Source organism: Mustelus asterias, chromosome 16 (assembly GCF_964213995.1).
Source record: "Mustelus asterias chromosome 16, sMusAst1.hap1.1, whole genome shotgun sequence".
NCBI lineage: Eukaryota > Metazoa > Chordata > Chondrichthyes > Carcharhiniformes > Triakidae > Mustelus > Mustelus asterias.
The window spans coordinates 79,391,491-79,415,652 of NC_135816.1; the positions used below are offsets into that span (position 1 = coordinate 79,391,491).

Consider the following 24,162-nt stretch of genomic DNA (forward strand, 5'->3'; position numbering starts at 1 on the left):
CCTTATTTCAAATGGAATTAAGTATAAAAATAGAGAAATCTTTCTAAAACTATGCAAGGCACTAGTTAGATCACACCTGGAATACTGTGAACAGTTTGGTCCCTTATCTAAGGAAAGATACACTGTCATTGGAGGCAGTCCAGCGAAATTCACTCGGTTGACCCCAGGTATGGAGGGATTTTCTTATGAGGAGAGGTCGAGCAGGTTGGGCCTGAACTCATTGGAATTTAGAAGAAGGAGAGGTGACCTTATTGAGACACAGAGGATTCTCAGGAGGACTTAACAGGATTGATGCTGAGAGGTTGTTGCCCCTTTGGGCAGAGTCTAGGACCAGAGGGCATAATCTCAGAGGAAGGGTTCATTCATTTAAAAAAGAGATGAGGAGGAATTTCTTTTCTCAGATACTGAATCTGTGGATTTCTTTACCACGGAGGGGCTGTGGAGGTTGGATGGTTAAGTATTGAATTCAAGGCTGAGATAGACATATCGAGGGCTCTGGGAATATGGTGGGAAAGTGGAATTGAGGATTATCACATCAGATCAGTCATAATCTTATTGAATGGCAGAACAGATTTGATAGGCTGAATGGCCTACTTCTGCCCCTATGTCTTATGGTTTTATGTTTTGTGTCTTATGGCTCATAAATACAACATTGGCATGTGAACATAGAATTAGGGGCGGGAGTAATCTACTCAGCCCTTCAAGCCTGCTCTGCCGTCCGATAAGATTACGATTGATCTGATTGTAACCTCAACTCTACATTCCCGATATGGGCGGCACGGTAGCACAGTGGTTAGCACTGCTGCTTCACAGCTCCAGGGACCTGGGTTCGATTCCCGGCTTGGGTCACTGTCTGTGTGGAGTTTGCACATTCTCCTCGTGTCTGCGTGGGTTTCCTCCGGGTGCTCCGGTTTCCTCCCACCGTCCAAAGATGTGCGGGTTAGGTTGATTGGCCATGCTAAAATTGCCCCTTAGTGTTCTGAGATGCGTAGGTTGGAGGGATTAGCGGGTAAAATATGTAGGGATATGGGGGTAGGGCCTGGGTGGGATTGTGGTCGGTGCAGACTCGATGGGCCGAATGGCCTCTTTCTGTACTGTAGGGTTTCTATGATTTCGTACTTTCTATGAACCTTTTACCCCCTTGTTAATCAAGAACCTATGTAGCTTAGCCTCTGAAAGACTCTGCTTCTACTGTCTTTCGAGAAATAGAGGACTCACGATCCTCTGAAAGAAAAAAGTTTTCATCACCGTCTTAATTGAACAACCTCTTATTTTTAAACTGTGACCCCAAGTTCTAGATTCTCCAACAAGAGGAAAATCCTCTCTACATCCACCCCGTCAATATCCCTCAGGATCTTGTATGTTTCAATCAACTTGTCTCTTACTCTTCTAAACTCCAGCAGATACAAGCCTAACCTGTCCAACCTTTCCTCATAAGACAACTTACCCATCCTGGTATTAGTTTAGTAATTCTTCTCTGAACTGCTTTCAACACATTTATATCCAATACTGTACAGAATGCACCAGGTGTGGTCTCAGCAATGTCCTGCATAACCTCCTTTTTTATTCAATTCCCCTTCACAAAAATGAACTTCTGTTGCTTTCCTAATGTACCTGTGCACCGACGTTTTGTGATTCATGCACTGTGACACCCAGATCCCTCTGCATTTCAGAGTTCTGTAATTTCTAACCATTTAAATAAGCTTATTTTTTATTCTTCCTGCCAAAATAGAAAATGTCACACTTTCCCACATTATATCAAGGCTTTGCCCATTTGCTAATGTATCCCTTTTTAGCCACCTTTTGGCCTCTTTGTATCATATTATGCTACTTATCTAATGTTATCAGTAAACTTAGCCACCATACCTTCTGTTCCTTCATCCAAGTCATTTATATAAATTGTAAAAACTTGAGGTCCCAACACTGATCCCTGTGGCACACCAGTCATGGCATCTTGCCCAGCAGAAAATTACCCATTTATGCTGACTCTCTGCTTTGTGGTAGCTAATCAATCTTCTATCCATGCCAATATGGATACCGCTTACACTATGAGCTTTTATTTTCTGTAATAACATTTGATGTGGCACCTTATCAAATGCCTTCTGGAAATCTAAGTACAGTACATCTACCATATTATAATGTGAGGTAACACAATGAGGAAGTCTTGAATGAAATAGTGTTGTATTGAAGGAAAGTTAAAACTGTATACAAGCAAGCTCAGAACAGATACAGGTCAAGCCCCACTGACTCCAAGGATAATAATGAAGGTTCCTTCTACCAGGACCCACACATAGAAGCTAGAAGCAGGAGTAGGCCACTCAGCCATTCGAGCCTGCTCCGCCATTCATTTTGATCATGGCTGATCATCAAAATCAATCGCCTGATTTCTCCCCCACTCCTCCCATATCCCTTGAGCCCTTTAGCCCCAAGAGCGATATCTAATTTCTTCTTTAAATCAAACAACGTTTTGGCCTCAACTACTTTCTGTGCCAGTGAATTCCACACATTCACCACCCTCTGGGTGTTGAAATTTCTCCTCGCCTCATTTCTAAAAGGTTTCGAATGTTATCAGTAAACAAAGAAGACAGAGGGTAGCAGTGGAAGGGTGCGTTTCTGAATGGAGGGCTATGACAAGTGGTGTTCCTCAGGGATCAGTGCTGAGCCCTTTGCTGTTTGCAATATACATAAATGATTTGGAGGAAACTGTAACTGGATTGATCAGTAAGTTTGCGGACGACACAAAGGTTGGTGGATTTGTGGATAGCGATGAGGACCATCAGAGGATACAGCAGGATATAGATCAGTTGGGGACTTGGGCGGAGAGATGGCAGATGGAGTTTAATCCGTCCGGACAAATGTGAGGTAATGCATTTTGTAAGGTCTAATACAGATAGGAAATATACAGTAAATGGCAGAACCCTTAAGAGTATTGATAGGCAAAGGGATCTGGGTGTACAGGTACACAGGTCACTGAAAGTGGCAATGCAAGTGGAGAAGGTAGTCAAGAAGGCTCACGGCATGCTTGCCTTCATCGGCCGGGGTATTGAGTTTAAAAATTGGCAAGTCATGTTGACGCTTTATAGAACCTTAGTGAGGCCGCACTTAGAATATAGTGTTCAATTCTGGTCGCCACACTACCAGAAGGATGTGAAGGCTTTGGAGAGGGTACAGAAAAGATTTACCAGGATGTTGCCTGGTATGGAGGGCATTAGCTATGAGGAGAGGTTGGAGAAACTTGGTTTGTTCTCACTGGAGCGACGGAGGTTGAGGGGAGACCTGATAGAAGTCTACAAGATTATGAGAGGCATGGACCGAGTGGATAGTCAGAAGCTTTTTCCCAGGGTGGAAGAGTCAATTACTAAGGGGCACAGGTTTAAGGTGCGAGGGGCAAGTTTTAAAAGAGTTGTACGAGGCAGATTTTTTACACAGAGTGGTGGGTGCCTGGAACTCGTTGCCGGGGGAGGTAGTGGAAGCGGATACGGTAGTGACTTTTAAGGGGTGTCTTGACAAGTACATGAATGAGATAGGAATAGAGGGATATGGTCCCCGGAAGCGTAGGGGGTTTTAGTTCAGTCGGGCAGCATGGTCGGTGCAGGCTTGGAGGGCCGAAGGGCCTGTTCCTGTGCTGTAAGTTTCTTTGTTCTTTGCTTACTCCCTATCCTCAAACTATCACCCCTAGTTCTGAACTCCCCCACCATTGGGAACTTTCTGAATCTACCTTGTCTAATCTTGTTAGAATTTTATACGTTTCTATGAGATCCCCTCTCACTCTACTAAACTCCAGTGAATATAATCCCAAGCAACTTGGTCTCTCCTCGTATGACAGACCTGTCATCCCAGGAATCAGGCTGGTAAACCTTCGCTGTACTCTCTCTATAGCAAGGACATCCTTCCTCAGATGAGGGCACCAAAACTGCACACAATATTCCAGGCGTGCCCTCACCAATGCCCTATACAATTGCGGCAAAACATCCCTGTACTCAAATCCGCTCACTTTGAAGGCCAACATACCATTTGCCCTCTTTACTGCCTGCTGTACCTGCGTGCTTACTTTCAGTGACTGATGCACAAGGATCCCAAGGTCTCATTGAGTATCCATCCCTCTCAATTTACACCCATTCAAGTAATAATCTGTCTTCCTATTATTGCTACCAAAGTGGATAACATCACATTATACTGCACCTGCCATACATGTGCCCACATACTGCCTGTCCAAATCACACTGAAGCATCTCTGCATCTTCCTCACAGCTCACCCTCCCACCCAACTTTGTATCATCTGCAGATTTGGAGATAATGCATTTAGTTCCCTCTTCCAAATCACTAATATGTAATGTGCAGTTGGGGTCCTAGCACAGATCCCTGTGGAATCCCACTGGTCACTGCCTGCCAATCAGAAAAAGACCCATTTATGTCAATTCTTTGCTTCCTATCTGCTAATTAGCTTTCTATCCATCTCAGGACATTACCCGCAATCCCATGCACTTTAACTTTACATAGTAGTCCGTTATGTGAGACCTTACTGAAAGCTTTCTGACAATCTAAATAAACCACATCCACTGGTTCTCCTTAGTCAACTCTATTAGTTACATCCTCAAAGAATTCCAATCGTCTTGGAAATATATCGCCTTTCCTGCACTGTCACTGTGTCAAGATACTGGAACTCCTTCCCTAACAGCACTTTGGGTGTACCCACCTGGTACACCACATGGACTGCAGCGGTTCAAGAAAGCAGATCACCACCACCTTCTCAAGGGCAACTGTGGATGGGCAATGAATGCTCATCAAGAGAGGAATGCCCACATCCCACTGAATAAAAAAAACAGGTTTATGGTGTGTTGTATTCTCGGGTGAGTGATGAGCCATAGATATGGGTTCCTCATGTACAGATCCTGTAGTTAGGTAAATGGGGTATTTCTTTTCTGGTACACATACCCATAATGAACCTTGTACTGGAAATGATTAATCTGTTTATTAACTGATTAGCCAACCATTTGTTTGTGAGATTTAATTCTCTAAATTAGAATCGTCCTGAATTTTACTTCATTTTCCTTGCAGATAAGGACTATAGAAGTCTGTGTGATGAACAGCCTATTGGACGGCTGCTGTTTCGCCAATTCTGTGAGACTCGACCGGAATTGTCCCGCTGTGTGATGTTTCTGGATGCAGTGGTAAGTTCTGTACATGTGTCTGCTCACTGGAGCCAGTGTTTATTAGCTCTGTACCTGTGTCTGCTCACTGGAGCCAGTGTCTATTAGTGCTGTACATGTGTCTGCTCACTGGAGCCAGTGTCTATTAGCTCTGTACATGTGTCTGCTCACTGAAGCCAGTGTCTATTAGCTCTGTACATGTGTCTGCTCACTGGAGCCAGTGTTTATTAGCTCTGTACATGTGTCTGCTCACTGGAGCCAGTGTCTATTAGCTCTGTACATGTGTCTGCTCACTGGAGCCAGTGTTTATTAGCTCTGTACATGTGTCTGCTCACTGGAGCCAGTATCTATTAGCTCTGTACATGTGTCTGCTCACTGGAGCCAGTGTTTATGAGCTCTGTGTGTGTGCCTGCGCACTAGAGCAAATGTCTGTTAGCACAGTGGGACCAGTGTCTATTAGCTCTGTACATGTGCCTGCGCACTGGAGCCAGTGTCTATTAGCTCTGTACATGTGCCTGCGCACTGGAGCCAGTGTCTATTAGCTCTGTACATGTGCCTGCGCACTGGAGCCAGTGTCTATTAGCTCTGTACATGTGCCTGCGCACTGGAGCCAGTGTCTACTAGCTCTGTACATGTGCCTGCGCACTGGAGCCAGTGTCTACTAGCTCTGTACATGTGCCTGCGCACTGGAGCCAGTGTCTACTAGCTCTGTACATGTGCCTGCGCACTGGAGCCAGTGTCTACTAGCTCTGTACATGTGCCTGCGCACTGGAGCCAGTGTCTACTAGCTCTGTACATGTGCCTGCGCACTGGAGCCAGTGTCTACTAGCTCTGTACATGTGCCTGCGCACTGGAGCCAGTGTCTATTAGCTCTGTACATGTGCCTGTGCACTGGAGCCAGTGTCTACTAGCTCTGTACATGTGCCTGCGCACTGGAGCCAGTGTCTATTAGCTCTGTACCTGTGTCTGCGCACTGGAGCCAGTGTCTATCAGCTCTGTACATGTGTCTGCACACTGGAGCCAGTGTCTATTAGCTCTGTACCTGTGTCTGCGCAGTGAAGCCAGCGTCTTAGCTCTGTACATGTGTCTGCGCACTGGAGCCAGTGTCTATTAGCTCTGTACCTGTGTCTGCGCAGTGAAGCCAGTGTCTATTAGCTCTGTACATGTGTCTGCACACTGGAGCCAGTGTCTATTAGCTCTGTACATGTGTCTGCTCACTGGAGCCAGTGTCTATTAGCTCTGTACATGTGCCTGCGCACTGGAGCCAGTGTCTACTAGCTCTGTACATGTGCCTGCGCACTGGAGCCAGTGTCTATTAGCTCCGTACATGTGTCTGCTCACTGGAGCCAGTGTCTATTAGCTCTGTACATGTGTCTGCACACTGGAGCCAGTGTCTATTAGCTCTGTACCTGTGTCTGCGCAGTGAAGCCAGCGTCTTAGCTCTGTACATGTGTCTGCTCACTGGAGCCAGTGTCTATTAGCTCTGTACATGTGTCTGCTCACTGGAGCCAGTGTTTATTAGCTCTGTACATGTGTCTGCTCACTGGCGCCAGTGTTTATTAGCTCTGTACATGTGTCTGCTCACTGGAGCCAGTGTTTATTAGCTCTATACATGTGTCTGCTCACTGGAGCCAGTGTTTATTAGCTCTGTACATGTGTCTGCTCACTGGAGCCAGTGTTTATTAGCTCTGTACATGTGTCTGCTCACTGGAGCCAGTATCTATTAGCTCTGTACATGTGTCTGCTCACTGGAGCCAGTGTTTATTAGCTCTGTACATGTGTCTGCTCACTGGAGCCAGTGTTTATTAGCTCTGTACATGGTCTGCTCACTGGAGCCAGTATCTATTAGCTCTGTACATGTGTCTGCTCACTGGAGCCAGTGTTTATGAGCTCTGTGTGTGTGTCTGCGCACTAGAGCAAATGTCTGTTAGCACAGTGGGACCAGTGTCTATTAGCTCTGTACATGTGCCTGCGCACTGGAGCCAGTGTCTATTAGCTCTGTACATGTGCCTGCGCACTGGAGCCAGTGTCTATTAGCTCTGTACATGTGCCTGCGCACTGGAGCCAGTGTCTATTAGCTCTGTACCTGTGTCTGCGCAGTGAAGCCAGTGTCTATTAGCTCTGTACATGTGTCTGCGCACTGGAGCCAGTGTCTATTAGCTCTGTACATGTGTCTGCACACTGGAGCCAGTGTCTATTAGCTCTGTACCTGTGTCTGCGCAGTGAAGCCAGCGTCTTAGCTCTGTACATGTGTCTGCGCACTGGAGCCAGTGTCTACTAGCTCTGTACATGTGCCTGCACACTGGAGCCAGTGTCTATTAGCTCTATACATGTGTCTGCGCACTGGAGCCAGTGTCTATTAGCTCTGTACCTGTGTCTGCGCAGTGAAGCCAGTGTCTATTAGCTCTGTACATGTGTCTGCTCACTGGAGCCAGTGTCTATTAGCTCTGTACATGTGTCTGCACACTGGAGCCAGTGTCTATTAGCTCTGTACCTGTGTCTGCGCAGTGAAGCCAGCGTCTTAGCTCTGTACATGTGTCTGCGCACTGGAGCCAGTGTCTACTAGCTCTGTACATGTGCCTGCGCACTGGAGCCAGTGTCTATTAGCTCTATACATGTGTCTGCGCACTGGAGCCAGTGTCTATTAGCTCTGTACCTGTGTCTGCGCAGTGAAGCCAGTGTCTATTAGCTCTGTACATGTGCCTGCGCAGTGAAGCCAGTGTCTATTAGCTCTGTACATGTGTCTGCACACTGGAGCCAGTGTCTACTAGCTCTGTACATGTGCCTGCGCACTGGAGCCAGTGTCTATTAGCTCTGTACCTGTGTCTGCGCACTGGAGCCAGTGTCTATTAGCTATGTACATGTGTCTGCTCACTGGAGCCAGTGTCTATTAGCTCTGTACATGTGTCTGCTCACTGGAGCCAGTGTCTATTAGCTCTATACATGTGTCTGCGCACTGGAGCCAGTGTCTATTAGCTCCGTACCTGTGTCTGCGCAGTGAAGCCAGTGTCTATTAGCTCTGTACATGTGTCTGCACACTGGAGCCAGTGTCTACTAGCTCTGTACATGTGCCTGCGCACTGGAGCCAGTGTCTATTAGCTCTGTACCTGTGTCTGCGCACTGGAGCCAGTGTCTATTAGCTCTGTACATGTGTCTGCGCACTGGAACCAGTGTCTATTAGCTCTGTACATGTGTCTGCACACTGGAGCCAGTGTCTATTAGCTCTGTACCTGTGTCTGCGCAGTGAAGCCAGCGTCTTAGCTCTGTACATGTGTCTGCGCACTGGAGCCAGTGTCTATTAGCTCTGTACCTGTGTCTGCGCAGTGAAGCCAGTGTCTATTAGCTCTGTACATGTGTCTGCTCACTGGAGCCAGTGTCTATTAGCTCTGTACATGTGTCTGCACACTGGAGCCAGTGTCTATTAGCTCTGTACCTGTGTCTGCGCAGTGAAGCCAGCGTCTTAGCTCTGTACATGTGTCTGCTCACTGGAGCCAGTGTCTATTAGCTCTGTACATGTGCCTGCGCACTGGAGCCAGTGTCTATTAGCTCTGTACATGTGTCTGCACACTGGAGCCAGTGTCTATTAGCTCTGTACCTGTGTCTGCACACTGGAGCCAGTGTCTATTAGCTCTGTACATGTGTCTGCGCACTGGAGCCAGTGTCTATTAGCTCTGTACATGTGTCTGCACACTGGAGCCAGTATCTATTAGCTCTGTACATGTGTCTGCACACTGGAGCCAGTGTCTATTAGCTCTGTACCTGTGTCTGCGCAGTGAAGCCAGCGTCTTAGCTCTGTATATGTGTCTGTACATGTGTCTGCACACTGGAGCCGGTGTTTATTAGTTCTGTACATATGCTTGTGCAGTGGAACCAGTGTCTATTAGTTCTGTATGTGTGTCTGTGCACTGGAACCAGTGTCTATTAGTTCTGTATGTGTGTCTGTGCACTGGAACCAGTGTCTATTAGTTCTGTATGTGTGTCTGTGCACTGGAACCAGTGTTTATTAGTTCTGTATGTGTGTCTGTGCACTGGAACCAGTGTCTATTAGTTCTGTATGTGTGTCTGTGCACTGGAGCCAGTGTCTCTTTGTTCTGTATTTGATTTGATTTATTTGATTTGATTCATTATTATTTTTGCATGTGTTAGCATACAGTGAAAAGTATTGTTTATTGCCCTATACAGACAAAATATACCATTCATCAAGTACATAGGGGACAAGGAAAGGAGAAGGTGCAGAATATTGTGTTGTAGTTACAGGTGGGGTGTAGAGAAAGATCAGCTTAATATATGATCGGACCATTCAAAAGTCTGATGACTGCTGTGAAGAAGCTGTTCTTGAGTTGATTGGTAAGTGATCTTAGACTCGGACTTTTATATCTTTTTCCCAATGAAAGAAGGTGGAAGAGAGTATGTCCAAGTTGTGTGGAGTCCTTAATTATGCTGGCTGCTTTGCCGAGGCAGCGGGAATTGTAGACTGAGTCAGTGGATGGGAGGCTGGATTGCGTGATGGATTGGGCTATGTTCACACCCCTTTGTAGTTTCTTGTGTCTAGGTCAGGGCAGAAGCCATACCAAGCTGTGATTCAACTGGAAAGGATGCTTTCTATGGTGCACCTGTAAAAATTGATAAGAGTCGTAGTGAATATGCTGCATTTTCTTAGCCTTCTGAGAGATTAGAGATGTTGGTGGGCTTTCTTAACTATACGGTCGGCGTGGAGGTTGTTGGTGATCTGGACACCCAGAAACCTGAAGCTGTCGACCATCTCCACTTCAACACTGTTGATGTAGAAAGGGGCATGTCCTCCACTATGCTTCTTGAAGTCGATGACTAGCTCCTTCATTTTACAGACATTGAGGAAGAGATTATTGTCATTGTACCTTTCACCAAATTCTCTATCTCTTTCCTATACTCTGTCTCATCATTGTTTGAGATCTGACCCACTACGGTAGTGTCATCAGCAAACTTGAAAATAGAGTTGGAGCAGAATTTGGCCACGCAGTCATAAATGTGTAAGCAGTATAGTAAGGGGCTGAGGACACAGCCTTGCAGGGCACCAGTGTTGAGGATAATCGTGGAGGAGATGTTACCTATTCTTACTGTTTGCGGTCTATGGGTTAGGAAGTCATGGATCTAGTCGGAGAGGGAGGAGCAGAGCCCTAGACCACAGAGTTTGGAAATGAGTTTTGTTGGAATAAGGGTGTTGAAGGCTGAGCTCTAGTCAATAAATAGGAGTCTGACATAAGTGTCCTTGTCCTGGTTGTCTAGGGTTGAGTGTAGAGCCAGGGAGATGATGTCTGCTGTGGAGCTGTTGCAGTGATAGGCGAACTGTAGTGGGTCCAGGCAATCTGGAAAACTGGAGCTGATGGTTCCATGACTAACCTTTTGAAGTACTTCATAATGATGGATGTCAGAACCTCCAGGTGTTGAGCCATAGAGCACATTGCCTGGCTTTTCTTTGGTATCCCTTCTTTGGTACACAGATGACGGTCGTCTTCTTGAAACAAGTAAGAATCTCAGATCGGAGTAAGAAGAGGTTCAAGATGTCTGCAAATACCCCCACCAGCTGTTCCCCACAGGATCTAAGTAGAACATAGAACATAGAACATAGAACATTACAGCGCAGAACAGGCCCTTCGGCCCACGATGTTGCACCGACCAGTTAAAAAAAAAAAAAACTGTGACCCTCCAACCTAAACCAATTTCTTTTCGTCCATGAACCTATCTACGGATCTCTTAAACGCCCCCAAACTAGGCGCATTTACTACTGATGCTGGCAGGGCATTCCAATCCCTCACCACCCTCTGGGTAAAGAACCTACCCCTGACATCGGTTCTATAACTACCCCCCCTCAATTTAAAGCCATGCCCCCTCGTGCTGGATTTCTCCATCAGAGGAAAAAGGCTATCACTATCCACCCTATCTAAACCTCTAATCATCTTATATGTTTCAATAAGATCCCCTCTTAGCCGCCGCCTTTCCAGCGAAAACAATCCCAAATCCCTCAGCCTCTCCTCATAGGATCTCCCCTCCATACCAGGCAACATCCTGGTAAACCTCCTCTGCACCCTCTCCAAAGCCTCCACATCCTTCCTGTAATGTGGGGACCAGAACTGCACACAGTACTCCAAGTGCGGCCGCACCAGAGTTGTGTACAGTTGCAACATAACGCTACGACTCCTAAATTCAATCCCCCTACCAATAAACGCCAAGACACCATATGCCTTCTTAACAACCTTATCTACTTGATTCCCAACTTTCAGGGATCTATGCACACATACACCTAGATCCCTCTGCTCCTCCACACTATTCAAAGTCCTCCCGTTAGCCCTATACTCAACACATCTGTTATTCCTACCAAAGTGAATTACCTCACACTTCTCCGCATTAAACTCCATCCGCCACCTCTCGGCCCAACTTTGCAACCTGTCTAAGTCTTCCTGCAAACTACGACACCCTTCCTCACTGTCTACCACACCACCGACTTTGGTGTCATCAGCAAATTTGCTAATCCACCCAACTATACCCTCATCCAGATCATTAATAAATATTACAAACAGCAGTGGCCCCAAAACAGATCCCTGAGGTACACCACTTGTAACCGCACTCCATGATGAATATTTACTATCAACCACCACCCTCTGTTTCCTATCCGCTAGCCAATTCCTGATCCAATTTCCTAGATCACCCCCAATCCCATACATCTGCATTTTCTGCAGAAGCCTACCATGGTGAACCTTATCAAACGCCTTACTAAAATCCATATATACCACGTCCACTGCCTTGCCCCCATCCACCTCCTTGGTCACTTTCTCAAAAAACTCAATAAGGTTAGTAAGGCACGACCTACCTGCCACAAAACCATGCTGACTATCACCTATCAATTCATTACTCTCCAAATAACTATAAATCCTATCCCTTATAATTTTTTCCAACATCTTGCCGACAACAGAAGTGAGACTCACCGGTCTATAATTCCCGGGGAAGTCTCTGTTCCCCTTCTTAAACAATGGGACAACATTCGCTAACCTCCAATCTTCTGGTACTATACCAGAGGCCAACGACGACCTGAAGATCAGAGCCAGAGGCTCTGCAATCACTTCTCTTGCCTCCCAGAGAATCCTTGGATAAATCCCATCCGGACCAGGGGATTTATCTATTTTCAGACCCTCCAGAATATCCTGCACATCCTCCTTATCAACTGTAATACTGTCTATTCTACTCCCTTGCAACCCAGTGTCCTCCTCAGCTATATTCATGTCCCCTTGCGTGAACACCGAAGAGAAATATTGGTTCAATGCTTCACCAATCTCCTCCGGTTCCACACATAACTTCCCTCTGCCATCTATAACTGGCCCTAAACTTGCCCTAACCAACCTTCTGTTCTTGACATACCTATAGAACGCCTTAGGATTCTCTTTAACCCTATCCGCCAAAGTCTTCTCATGTCCCCTTTTAGCCCTTCTAAGCTCGCTCTTCAACTCCCTCTTAGCCAATCTAAAGCTTTCTAGTGCACTACCCGAGTGCTCACGTCTCATCCGAACATAAGCCTCCTTTTTCTTTTTAACCAACAAAGAAACTTTTTTGGTGCACCACGGTTCCCTAGCCCTACCAATTCCTCCTTGCCTGACAGGGACATACCTATCACAGACTCGCAGTAGCTGCTCCTTGAAAAAACTCCACATGTCGGACGTTCCCAGTCCCTGTAATCTCCTAGTCCAACCTATGTTTCCTAATTCTCTCCTAATAGCCTCATAATTACCCTTCCCCCAGCTAAAACCACTGGCCCGAGGTTCATGCCTATCCCTTTCCATCACTAAGGTGAACGTAACCGAATTGTGGTCACTATCACCAAAATGCACACCAACTTCCAAGTCTAGCACCTGGTCTGGCTCATTTCCCAGCACCAGATCCAATATAGCCTCACCTCTAGTTGGCCTGTCTACATACTGAGTCAAAAAACCTTCCTGCACGCTTTGAACAAAAACTGACCCCTCTAACGAGCTAGAGCTATAACAATTCCAGTCAATATTAGTCAAGTTAAAATCCCCCATAACAATTGCCCTATTACTTTCACTCCTAAGCAGGATTGACTCCGCAATCCTTTCCTCAACCTCTCTAGAACTTTTAGGAGGTCTATAAAAGACTCCCAACAGGGTGACCTCTCCTCTCCTATTTCTAATCTCCGCCCATACTACCTCAACAGATAAGTCCTCATCAAACCTCCTCTCTGACACTGTGATACAATCTCTGACCAATAATGCTACCCCTCCCCCTCTTCTACCTCCTTCCCTACTTCGACTAAAACATTTGAACCCCGGGACCTGCAGCATCCATTCCTGCCCCTGCTCTATCCATGTCTCTGAAATAGCCACAACATCGAAGTCCCAGGTACTGATCCACGCTGCAAGTTCACCCACTTTATTGCGAATACTCCTGGCATTGAAGTATACACATTTCAAACCCTGCTCCACCCCACCTCTGCAATGCCGTGCATTGCAGTCCCCATCCATGCATCCCTCACTTTTAGCCCCACTACTCAGGATCCCTCCCCCCCCCCGAATCAGTTTAAACCTCCTTGCATGGCCTTAGCAAATTTACCCCCCAGGATATTGGTCCCCTTCTGATTAAGGTGTAGACCATCCTTCTCATAGAGGTCACACCTTCCCCAGTACGAGCCCCAATTGCTTAAGTACCTGAACCCCTCCCTCCTGCACCAAGTACTTGTCCAGGTACTCCATCAGGCCAATCGCTTTCTGTGGGTTAATTTTCAAATAGGCCCATCTGACATCTGCGATGGTGACCTCAGATATCTGTTCAACTAAGGCTGTTGGGACAGATGACTTCCTCTCTCTGACCCTCTGCTCAAAATGAGCATAAAGTGCATTGAACTTGTGCTGGGATGTATTGTTGCAAGCGATTTTCCCCATCTTCACCTTGTCGCCTGTTATGTTGTATAGACCTTGCCACAATCAATGGGTGTTCGTGTGGCTAGCCTGGGACACTAGCTTGGTCTGGTATTATCACTTGGCATCTCTGATTGTTCTCCATAGATTGTATCTGAATTTCTGGTCACCCGACTTGGACGCCTCAGTAGGCAGTGGATATCCCTGCCCACCCAGGGTTTCTGGTTGGGTTGGATTAGCTTCTTTGGCACACAGTCTTCTACACACTTACTAATTAAATCTGTTACTGTAGTGGCAAACTCATTCAGGTTGGTCGCTGAGTTCTTGAATGTTGATCAATCCACCGACTCGAAGCAATCCCATAGCAGATCATCTGTTGCCTCAGACCAACATTGCACGACTTCTCCCATTTCAGTTTCTGCTTGTAAGCCAGGAGGAAGAGCACAGTCTTGTGGTCTGATTTGCCAAAGTTAGGACAGGAGATAGAGCAGTAGGCATGTTTTGATGTTTGTGTAGCAGTGGTCAAGGATATTTGGGCCTCTGGTGTGACAGGGGATGTGTTGATGGTATCTTGGTCGGACACTCTTGAGATTGGCCTGGTTGAAGTCACTGGCCGCGATAAACAAGGCCTCGGGATGTTTCATCTCAAGGCTGTTTGTGGTGGTATATATTTCATCAAGCGCAGTCTTCACATCTGCATGGAGTGGGATGTAAACTGCTGTCAGGATAACAGAGTTGAACTCCCATGGAAGATAGTAGGGGCGGCATTTCAGGGTCAAATACTCCAGATCCAAGAGTAGAAACTTGCCAGTGTTGGAATGTCTGAGCACCAACAGGTGTTGGTGCAGAGCCCACCTCCCTTCGCCTTGCCCGAGGCTGCCGTGCTGTCCATCCGGTGAATTGAGAAACCCCCCAGTTGTAGGGCATAGTCTGGTGAAGAGGAGTGAGCTTGAGGGTCAGTCAGCTCAGCTCCAGGATATCTGTGCGGGAATCCCCCAGGGCAGCGTCCTTACCCAAACCATCTTCAGTTCTTCATCAATGACCTTCCCTACGTCATAAGGTCAGAAGTGAGGATGTTCACCGATGATTGCACAATGTTCAGCACCATTCGTGACTCCTCAGATACTGAAGCTGTCCATGTTCAAATGCAACAAGATTTGGACGATATCCAGGCTTGGGCTGACAAGTGGCAAGTAACATTTGTGCTACACAAATACCAGGCAATGACCATCACCAATAAGAGACACTCTAACCACCGCCCCTTGACATTCAACGATGTCACCATCACTGAATCCCCACTGTCAACATCCTTGGGGTTACTATTGACCAGAAACACAGTGGCTACAAGAGCAGGTCAGAGGCTAGGAATTCTGCAGCGAGTAACTCAACTCCTCACTCCCCAAAGCCTATCCACCATCTTCAAGGCTCAAGTCAGGAGAGTGATGGAATACTCCCCATTTGCCTGGATGGGTGTGGCTCCAACAACACTTAACAAGCTTGAGACTATCCAGGACAAAGCGGCCCTTTGATTGGCAGTACATCCGCAAATATCCACTCCCTCCACTACAGATGCTCAGTAGCAGCAGTGTGTACTATCTACAAGATGCGCTGTGACAATTCACCAAACATACTTAGACAGCACCTTCTAAACCCACAGCCACTTCCATCTGGAAGGACAAGGGCAGCAGATACATGGGAACACCACCACTTGCAAGTTCTCCTCCAAGCCACTCATCATCCAGACTTGGAAATATATCGTCGTTCCTTCAGTCTCTGGGTCAAAATGCTGGAATTTCCTCCCTAATGGCATTGTGGGTCAACACAGTAAGAAGTCTCACAACGCCAGGTTCAAGTCCAACAGGTTTATTTGGTAGCAAAAGTCACTAGCTTTCGGAGCGCTCCGAAGTTTCTGGGCCAACTAGCATCTTTCCCCATTCCCACCCCTGCCAGGAGTGGTTCATTCCAGCGGGGTTTACTTCTGCTCTCCACAAATGGGGAACAGGTGACCTGACCCTGCTGGAGAGAACAGGTGACCCAACCCTGCTGGAGGGAACAGAGGGCGCGGGGGGCGGGGGATGTCTCCTGGGTAGTGCCAGTCTGGCAGTGCCAGCCTGGCCCCCGACATTGCCCAAGGGGCATCTTGGCACTGCCCACCGGGCATCGGGCAGGACCTAGGGGGTGGGGCAAGAGGGGTGTGATATATTGGAGCGGGTTTATTCGAGAGGAAATTGGTTGGGGGGTCTCACTGTCACTCTGCATAAGGATCGGTGGCAGAGGGAGGGAGGCGGTGATCGGGCTGGCCATCCGGGGGAGGGGGGAAGGGTCGCCGGGAATGGGAGGGTTGGGACTGCCTGGGAGAGGGTCAGGGAGATCGGGGGTATTGGGGGGGGGGGGGGGGTTGGGGTGGGAGAACATCGGTGCTGACCCGGAGAGGTCCAGGTCAGCGATCGGGGGGGGCTAGACGGGTTAGCAAGGGGAGCAATGAGGGGTCATGGGGCTGGCCAGCAATCGGGAGGCCGACTGTGCGGGGCCACTGCGCATGCACTGATCTCCACTCTGACAGATCAGCGCATACACAGTAACCCGCTCAGTGCTATGCTGCTGGCCTCTCCAGCGGGAATAGGCCCTGCCCCCAGATTTTCAATGTGAATCACACCAGGGCACTCTGTGCTGCTCAGAGTGTGGGAGATTCATTTTGAAAAATCCTGCTAATAAAATCAGCGGGAGTTACTCCAGTTTTTACCCGGATTTGTTTGGGAGAATCGCCTCTCTTCCTCCCCCCATTCCCTGCTCCACATCTTTTATAATCTTTCCCAATTCAGATGTCAGGCTAACTGGCCTGTAATTCTCTTTTTTCTCTCCCCTCCTTTTTAAGTTACATTTGTCACATTCCAATCTCTAGGAAGTGTTCCAGAGTCTATAGAATTTTGGAAGATGACCGCCAATGCATGCAATATTTCCAGGGCCACTTCCGTTCGTACTCTGGGATGTAGATTATCAGGTTCTGGTGATTTGTCAGCCTTTAACCCCATTAATTTCCACAGCAGCATTTTCTTGCTAATACTGGTTTCCTTCAGTTCTACCCTCTGACTGGACTCTTGGTTCCCTAACATTTCTGGGGGGTTATTTGTCACTTCTTTTGTGAAGACAGAACCAAAGTATGTGTTCAAATCTTCTGCCCTTCCTTTGTTTCCCATTATAATTTGTGGGGAGTTGTCCTATGATGAGAGGCTGGGTAAATCAGGTCGATATTCTCTGGAGTTTAGAAGAATGAGAGGTGATCACATTGAAACATTCATGATTCTGAAGGGGTTTGATAGGGTAGATACAGAGAGGTGGTTTCCCCTGACTGAGGAATCTAGAAAGCAGGGGCACAGTCTCAGGATAAGGGATTGATCAGTTGGATTGAAATGGAAGGGTTGTGAATCTTTGGAATTCTCGACCTCAGAGGGTTGTGAATGCTCCATTGTTGGGTAGATTTAATTCTGGGACAGAGAGATGTCTGGTCTCTCAGGGAATGAAGAGATATGGGGAGTGGACGGGAAAGTGGAGTTGAAACCCAGGATCAGTCATGATCAGATTGAATGGAGCAGGTTCGATGGGCTAAGTGGTCTATTTCTGTGTTCATGATAATGATCTGTCTGTGCTTCCTCCTTAGGCAGACTATGAGGTGACTCCTGATGAAAAGCGGAAGGATTGTGGCCAATGCCTGGTGAACAAATTCCTAAACCCCAAGGTATAGCATTGCCTCCATTCCTGCCCCTCAAAACACAGGTGGAGTAAACAATATTGTGTTGTGTGAAATGGTGACAGACCCAGGAGCTCTGAGTGCAGATTGTGGCACACTCTTTGGTTGAGACGGAAGCCGAGCTGATATTCATCTCTACAATGACTCACATTTTCACACCAAAAGGAGGTTCAAAATGAAGGTTCTCTCGTACTGAACTTCTCTATTTTTTCTTTAGTCTCCTGATTATATAGCGGAAATACCCAACAACTTGAGGAGTCATTGTTCACAGGAACTGCAAAATGGAGCCTGCAAGGAGCTCTTCACAGAATGTGACAAGTAAGTGTGGTGGAAAGAAGCTGTGCATCAACTCTCACACTTCATAAACTGACAAGTCAATGGTTCACATTGTCCACGTCACTTGCAGCAGTGTTTTTCTTCCGATCAATGCAGCAAAATTCCATTCATATCATACTCTGGGCTGAAAACAAGCAAAATCTGACATCAAGCTACATAAGATGGAGAGATCCTTGTGCATCTGATCAGTTTAAGGAGCATCTTAAAGGAGAAAAGAGAGTTTGAGATATGGAGAGGTTTAAAGACCCAATTCCAGAGCCAGGAGGCTAAAGACAAGGAAACCAATGGTGGAGCGATTCTAATTGGTAATGGATATGAGGCTCGAATTAGAGGGATGCAGACATCACCAAGAGTTGTGGGGCACCAAGAGTTGTGGGGCCAGAAGAGTTTATAGAAATAGGGAGGATTGTAGGAGTGGGGGGGTGGGGGGGTGGGGGGGGAATTACAGAGATAGGGAGGGTTCTGGAACTGGAGGGGATTACAAATATAGGGAGAGTTGTAGGACTGGAGGAGGTCACAGCGATAGACAGGGCTGGAGGGGATTACCAAAATAGGGTGGGGTGTGAGGCTGAGGAGGTTAGAGATAGAGAGGTTTGTAGGGGCTGGAGGAAATTGCAAAGATAAGGAGGGGTGGGGGGGGGGAGCTGGAGGAGGATACAGCGATGGGAAGCGGTGAGGCTGTGGAGGGATTTGAAATATTTTAAAATCTGGCATGTGTTTAGTGTTGGTCAGTGAACACGGGGCATAGGGGAATGGGTGCTGTTGTGAGTTAAGACACAGGCAGCAGCGGCTTGGATGACCTCAGCTTTACGGAGTGCAAAATGTCGGGAAGCAGGCAGGAATGTGTTGGAATAGTCCCATCTGGAGGTAACACATGCTTGGACAAGGGTTTCAGCGGCAGATGAGTTGAGGCAGGGTCAGAATTGGGTAATGTTACTGCAGGGGATCTTAGTGAAGGGGTAGATCTGTGTGCTCATTTTGAGGTTAAATATTACATCAATGTCATTTGTACCAGATTCTAGTCAGAGGCCTGAATTTGGACTGGTCTGTCACCATAAGAACATAAGAACATAAGAAATAGGAGCAGGAGTAGGCCATCTAGCCCCTCGAGCCTGCCCCGCCATTCAATAAGATCATGGCTGATCTGACGTGGATCAGTACCACTTACCCGCCTGATCCCCATAACCCTTAATTCCCTTACCGATCAGGAATCCATCCATCCGCGCTTTAAACATATTCAGCGAGGTAGCCTCCACCACCTCAGTGGGCAGAGAATTCCAGAGATTCACCACCCTCTGGGAGAAGAAGTTCCTCCTCAACTCTGTCTTAAACCGACCCCCCTTTATTTTGAGGCTGTGTCCTCTAGTTTTAATTTCCTTACTAAGTGGAAAGAATCTCTCCGCCTCCACCCTATCCAGCCCCCGCATTATCTTATAAGTCTCCATAAGATCCCCCCTCATCCTTCTAAACTCCAACGAGTACAAACCCAATCTCCTCAGCCTCTCCTCATAATCCAAACCCCTCATCTCCGGTATCAACCTGGTGAACCTTCTCTGCACTCCCTCCAATGCCAATATATCCTTCCTCATATAAGGGGACCAATACTGCACACAGTATTCCAGCTGCGGCCTCACCAATGCCCTGTACAGGTGCATCAAGACATCCCTGCTTTTATATTCTATCCCCCTCGCAATATAGGCCAACATCCCATTTGCCTTCTTGATCACCTGTTGTACCTGCAGACTGGGCTTTTGCGTCTCATGCACAAGGACCCCCAACTGCATTCTCGATGGCATAGAAATTAGAAGTCTCACAACACCAGGTTAAAGTCCAACAGGTTTATTTGGTAGCAAAAGCCACGAGCTTTCGGAACAGGCTGCCGGCATCTCCACATCATAGAAATTAGAAGCAGGAATAGGCCATTTGGCCCTTCAAGCCTGCTCCGCCATTCATTTTGATCATGGCTGATCATCAAATTTAATATTCTGATCCTGCCTTTTCCCCCATATCCCTTGATCTCTTTAGCCCCAAGAGCTAAAGTTTCTATGAGATCCCCTTTCACTCTTCTAAACACCAATAAATATAATCCTAACCGACCTAGTCTCTCCTCATATGACAGACCTGCCATCCCAGGAATAAGCCTAGTAGGCCTTTGCTGTACTCCCTCCATAGCAAGGACATCCTTCCTCAGATAAGGACACCAAATCTGCACATAATACCCTTTTGACAATGGGTCATCTGGACTCAAAATGTCAGCTCTTTTCTTCCTTACAGATGCTCTAGACCTGCTGAGATTTTCCAGCATTTTCTCTTTTGGTTTTAGATTCTAGCATCCGCAGTAATTTGCTTTTTTACACACTACTCCAGGTGTGGCCTCACCAACACCCTGTACAATTGCAGTAAAATATTCCTATCCCTATACTTAAATCCTCTTACGATGAAGGCTAACCTAACATTTGCCTTCTTTACTGCCTGCTGTACCTGTGCACTTACTTTCAGCGACTAATACACAAAGACACCAAGGTCTCGCTAAGTATCCACCTCTGAGTCCACACGCCAACCAATCAGCATCCTCTTCTCATACAGTATAATGTTGTTCCTTCCCCTGACATTGTTATTCTTGATGTGGAGATGCCGGTGTTGGACTGGGGTAAACACAGTAAGAAGTTTAACAACACCAGGTTAAAGTCCAACAGGTTTATTTGGTAGCACAAGCCACAAGCTTTCGGAGCGCTGCTCCTTCATCAGGTGAGTGGGAATTCTGTTCACAAGCAGGGCATATAAAGATACAAACTCAATTTACAAGAAAATGGTTGGAATGCGAGTTTTTACAGGTAATCAAGTCTTTACAGGTGCAGACAATGTGAGTGGAGAGAGGGTTAAGCACAGGTTAAAGAGATGTGTATTGTCTCCAGACAGGACAGTTAGTGAGATTTTGCAAGCCCAGGCAAGTCATGGGGGTTACAGATAGTGTGACATGAACCCAAGATCCCAGTTGAGGCCATCCTCGTGTGTGCGGAACTTGGCTATCAGTTTCTGCTCAGCGACTCTGCGCTGTCGTGTGTCGTGTTCACATAGCTGCTTGTTATTCTTCTCATTGTCGTGATGAATGCAAGATATAAGCTTCAACAAAATGGCTTTGTTTTTCAGAAACACCCAGCTCTATGTGACCAAAGGGTTAGCTGGGTTGGTCGTGGGAAGTGAGTCTGGAGGTTTGACTGGGAGCTAAGAATGAGGGAATAAAGGATTGAGGAGGGTAGCTCTGAGTTATCCAAGTGTTATGAAACCCCACTGATGTTATGAGCGAGACTGTTCCAACCTGCAACATTAGTTTAATATGGTGTTTTTTTTATTATTAGCAAGAAATGTTTGCGGAAACAGTGAAAACTCAGACCTCTCTTCCGTTAAACAAAAGTATTTATTACAGTAGAAGAAAGATAATACACGCCAACCTTATATTTTCACACATTAACAGTAAGCACATAGCCCTCAAAGACTGAAAATCTAAAAGTATCTGTTTTCCCTGTAATCCTAAACTCTGCTGAGACCCCCGTTTCCAAAGAACAACCATAAACCTATTGGTCAAATGTAGCCAGTGATTATCACACTGTACAGCTTTAGCAACCAGGACTTGGGAATGGTCTTCAATTCAGCAAAGAAACCGATCTTTCGCACAAACTGATTTGCCTTTGGTACTATTTTTAGCTGAAGCTGCTTCTTGAGAATGGCTGCCTCCCCTTCTCTTCTGCCCCAAGTCTCTGGCTGATCTGGTTCCTGGGGGTGGCGGCTGCTTCAACACTTCATCTGTATCTAAACTGCTTTCTGACTCCGAGCACCCTGACTACCAATTGTATTAGTTGCAAAGAACACTCTGTTCCCTGTTTTTTCCTTTCTCTTAGGTACTGACCAGACATGATTTACAAAATACATGGCATTTGATTTTACTTGTACAAAACAATATATTTATTCTAATAGCATCCTACCATTTTGTGGCACAAGTGAGACCCACAGTGACAATCAGCATGTCCAGTTACTGCGTGTCTCCGCTGTATTCCCTGTATATCTGACATCCTTTCTCATGTTGCACATTCTCTCCATCACAAGGTTGGTCCATGATTTTCTGAGTGTGGCACCATTTGCTGATTACCTGGACAGTCCGTATTTCAATCGCTTTCTCCAATGGAAGTTTCTGGAAAGGTGAGTTCTGACCAGAAGTACTGATGATGCTGCTGTCCCAAACACACTCAGCGGAGAACCGCAAAGGAAAGCTTGTGTTTGGGACAAATTCTGAGACTGAAATGAGATGGCACTTCAGTGGGAAAGCTCAATGTATCTACATTTTAGTGTTTCTGTCACCAGTAACAACTTTCTCAGAATATTACTAAGTCTGACAACAGATTACCCTCCCTGAATATTACTGTATCTGTCAGCAGTTTCCCCTCTCTGAATATTACTGTATCTGTCGGCAGTTTCCACTCTCTGAATATTACTGTATCTGTCGGCAGTTTCCACTCTCTGAATATTACTGTATCTGTCAGCAGTTTCCCCTCTCTGAATATTACTGTATCTGTCGGCAGTTTCCACTCTCTGAATATTACTGTATCTGTCAGCAGTTTCCAATGCTGAATATTACTGTATCTGTCAGTAGTTTCCTCTGTCTGAATATTACTGTATCTGTCAACAGTTCCCACTCTCTGAATATTACTGTACCTGTCAGCAGTTTCCTTTCTCTGAATATTACTGTGTCTGTCAGCCGTTTCCGCTCCCTGAAAATTACTGCATCTGCCAATAGTTTCCCCTCTCTGAATGTTACTGTATCTGTCAGCAGTTCCCACTCTCTGAATATTACTTTCTATGTCAGTAGTTTCCTGATCTAAATATTACTGTATCTGACAACAGTTCCCTCTTGCTCAATATTGCTGCACCTGTCAGCAGTTTCCTCTCACTGAATATTACTGTATCTGTCAGCAGTTCACTCACCCTGAATATTGCTGTCTTTGTCAGCAGTTCCCTCTCACTTAATATTACTGTATCTGACAACAGTTTCCTCTGTTGTGGGAAAATCACCACTCGGAGTCAGATTTAAAGATTAAACATGCAGTTTATCGGACAAAGCTTTGGGAGAAATCTGAATATTGAGAAATCTGCCGGATAAACTGGTAAATGCGGGGTTTTAACATTTAAGAAGAACTTGGACGGGTTCATGGATGAGAGGGGTGTGGAGGGATATGGTCCAAGTGCAAGTCAGTGGGACTAGACAAAAAATGGTTTGGCACAGACAAGAAGGGCCAAAAGGCCTGTTTCTGAGCTGTAATTTTCTATGGTTCTATGGTTCTAGAAGCGCTGGGCTCTCCGCAGTGCACGCAGTCACCTTCTCCACTTTAAAATGGCAGCTGAGCTTTTATACATTTTTAAATAGTGGACAAGTACGGACATTAGCAGTTAGCACATCGTTATACATTTATGCCCCTCTTTCAATGACTGATCTTGTTCACAAGACTCATTGTTTTGGTTCTGCCTTATCTCAAGCTGAGGTGATCATCTGGGCCTCAAGGTCTGATTTATTTCCTGTAGTAATTAGACACTAACAGGAGTTAACTCGTTGTGCAATGTCTGTGCCTAAGTCAGCACATCTTAATGTCTTTTCACAAAGTCCATTTTGAGCCAGGTAACCATCTTGAATATTTTAATTTCGAGTTTACTCCAACAATTCCACCCTTTTGGTCAGGATTATGCTCTAATAATCCGATAGACCAACAATAGCAGCATCGTGGGTCCGGAAATTGATGTGCCTGACCCGTAACCAACAGGTCACAGGTTCACAGGTAGACTTCCACCTTCTCACCCTTTCCTTCATTGTCGTTGTCTTCCTCGGTGTCTTCGGGTGTTCCCATAGATGTTCTTCTTCGGTGACCACACTGGCCCCTGGCACAATCCGAGCCATCATGACTTTACAGCAGACACTAAAACATCCGACAATCAGGCAACAGACAATTATTATTACAACGAGAATAATTTGTCCATGC

The 24,162-nt window shown here is 46.4% G+C and overlaps 1 protein-coding gene across 4 annotated transcripts in view; it reads left to right on the top strand.

Annotated features, from left to right (window-relative positions):
- LOC144505264 (G protein-coupled receptor kinase 6-like) overlaps window positions 1-24,162 on the top strand; it is a 226,085-nt gene that overhangs the window by 13,734 nt on the left and 188,189 nt on the right. For all 4 annotated transcript variants that reach the window (XM_078231310.1, XM_078231311.1, XM_078231313.1 and 1 more), the window contains exons 3-6: window positions 5,058-5,170; window positions 17,711-17,788; window positions 18,018-18,118; window positions 22,241-22,333. In XM_078231310.1, the coding sequence (XP_078087436.1) occupies window positions 5,058-5,170; window positions 17,711-17,788; window positions 18,018-18,118; window positions 22,241-22,333 (385 nt within the window). The remainder of the gene's footprint in view (window positions 1-5,057; window positions 5,171-17,710; window positions 17,789-18,017; window positions 18,119-22,240; window positions 22,334-24,162) is intronic.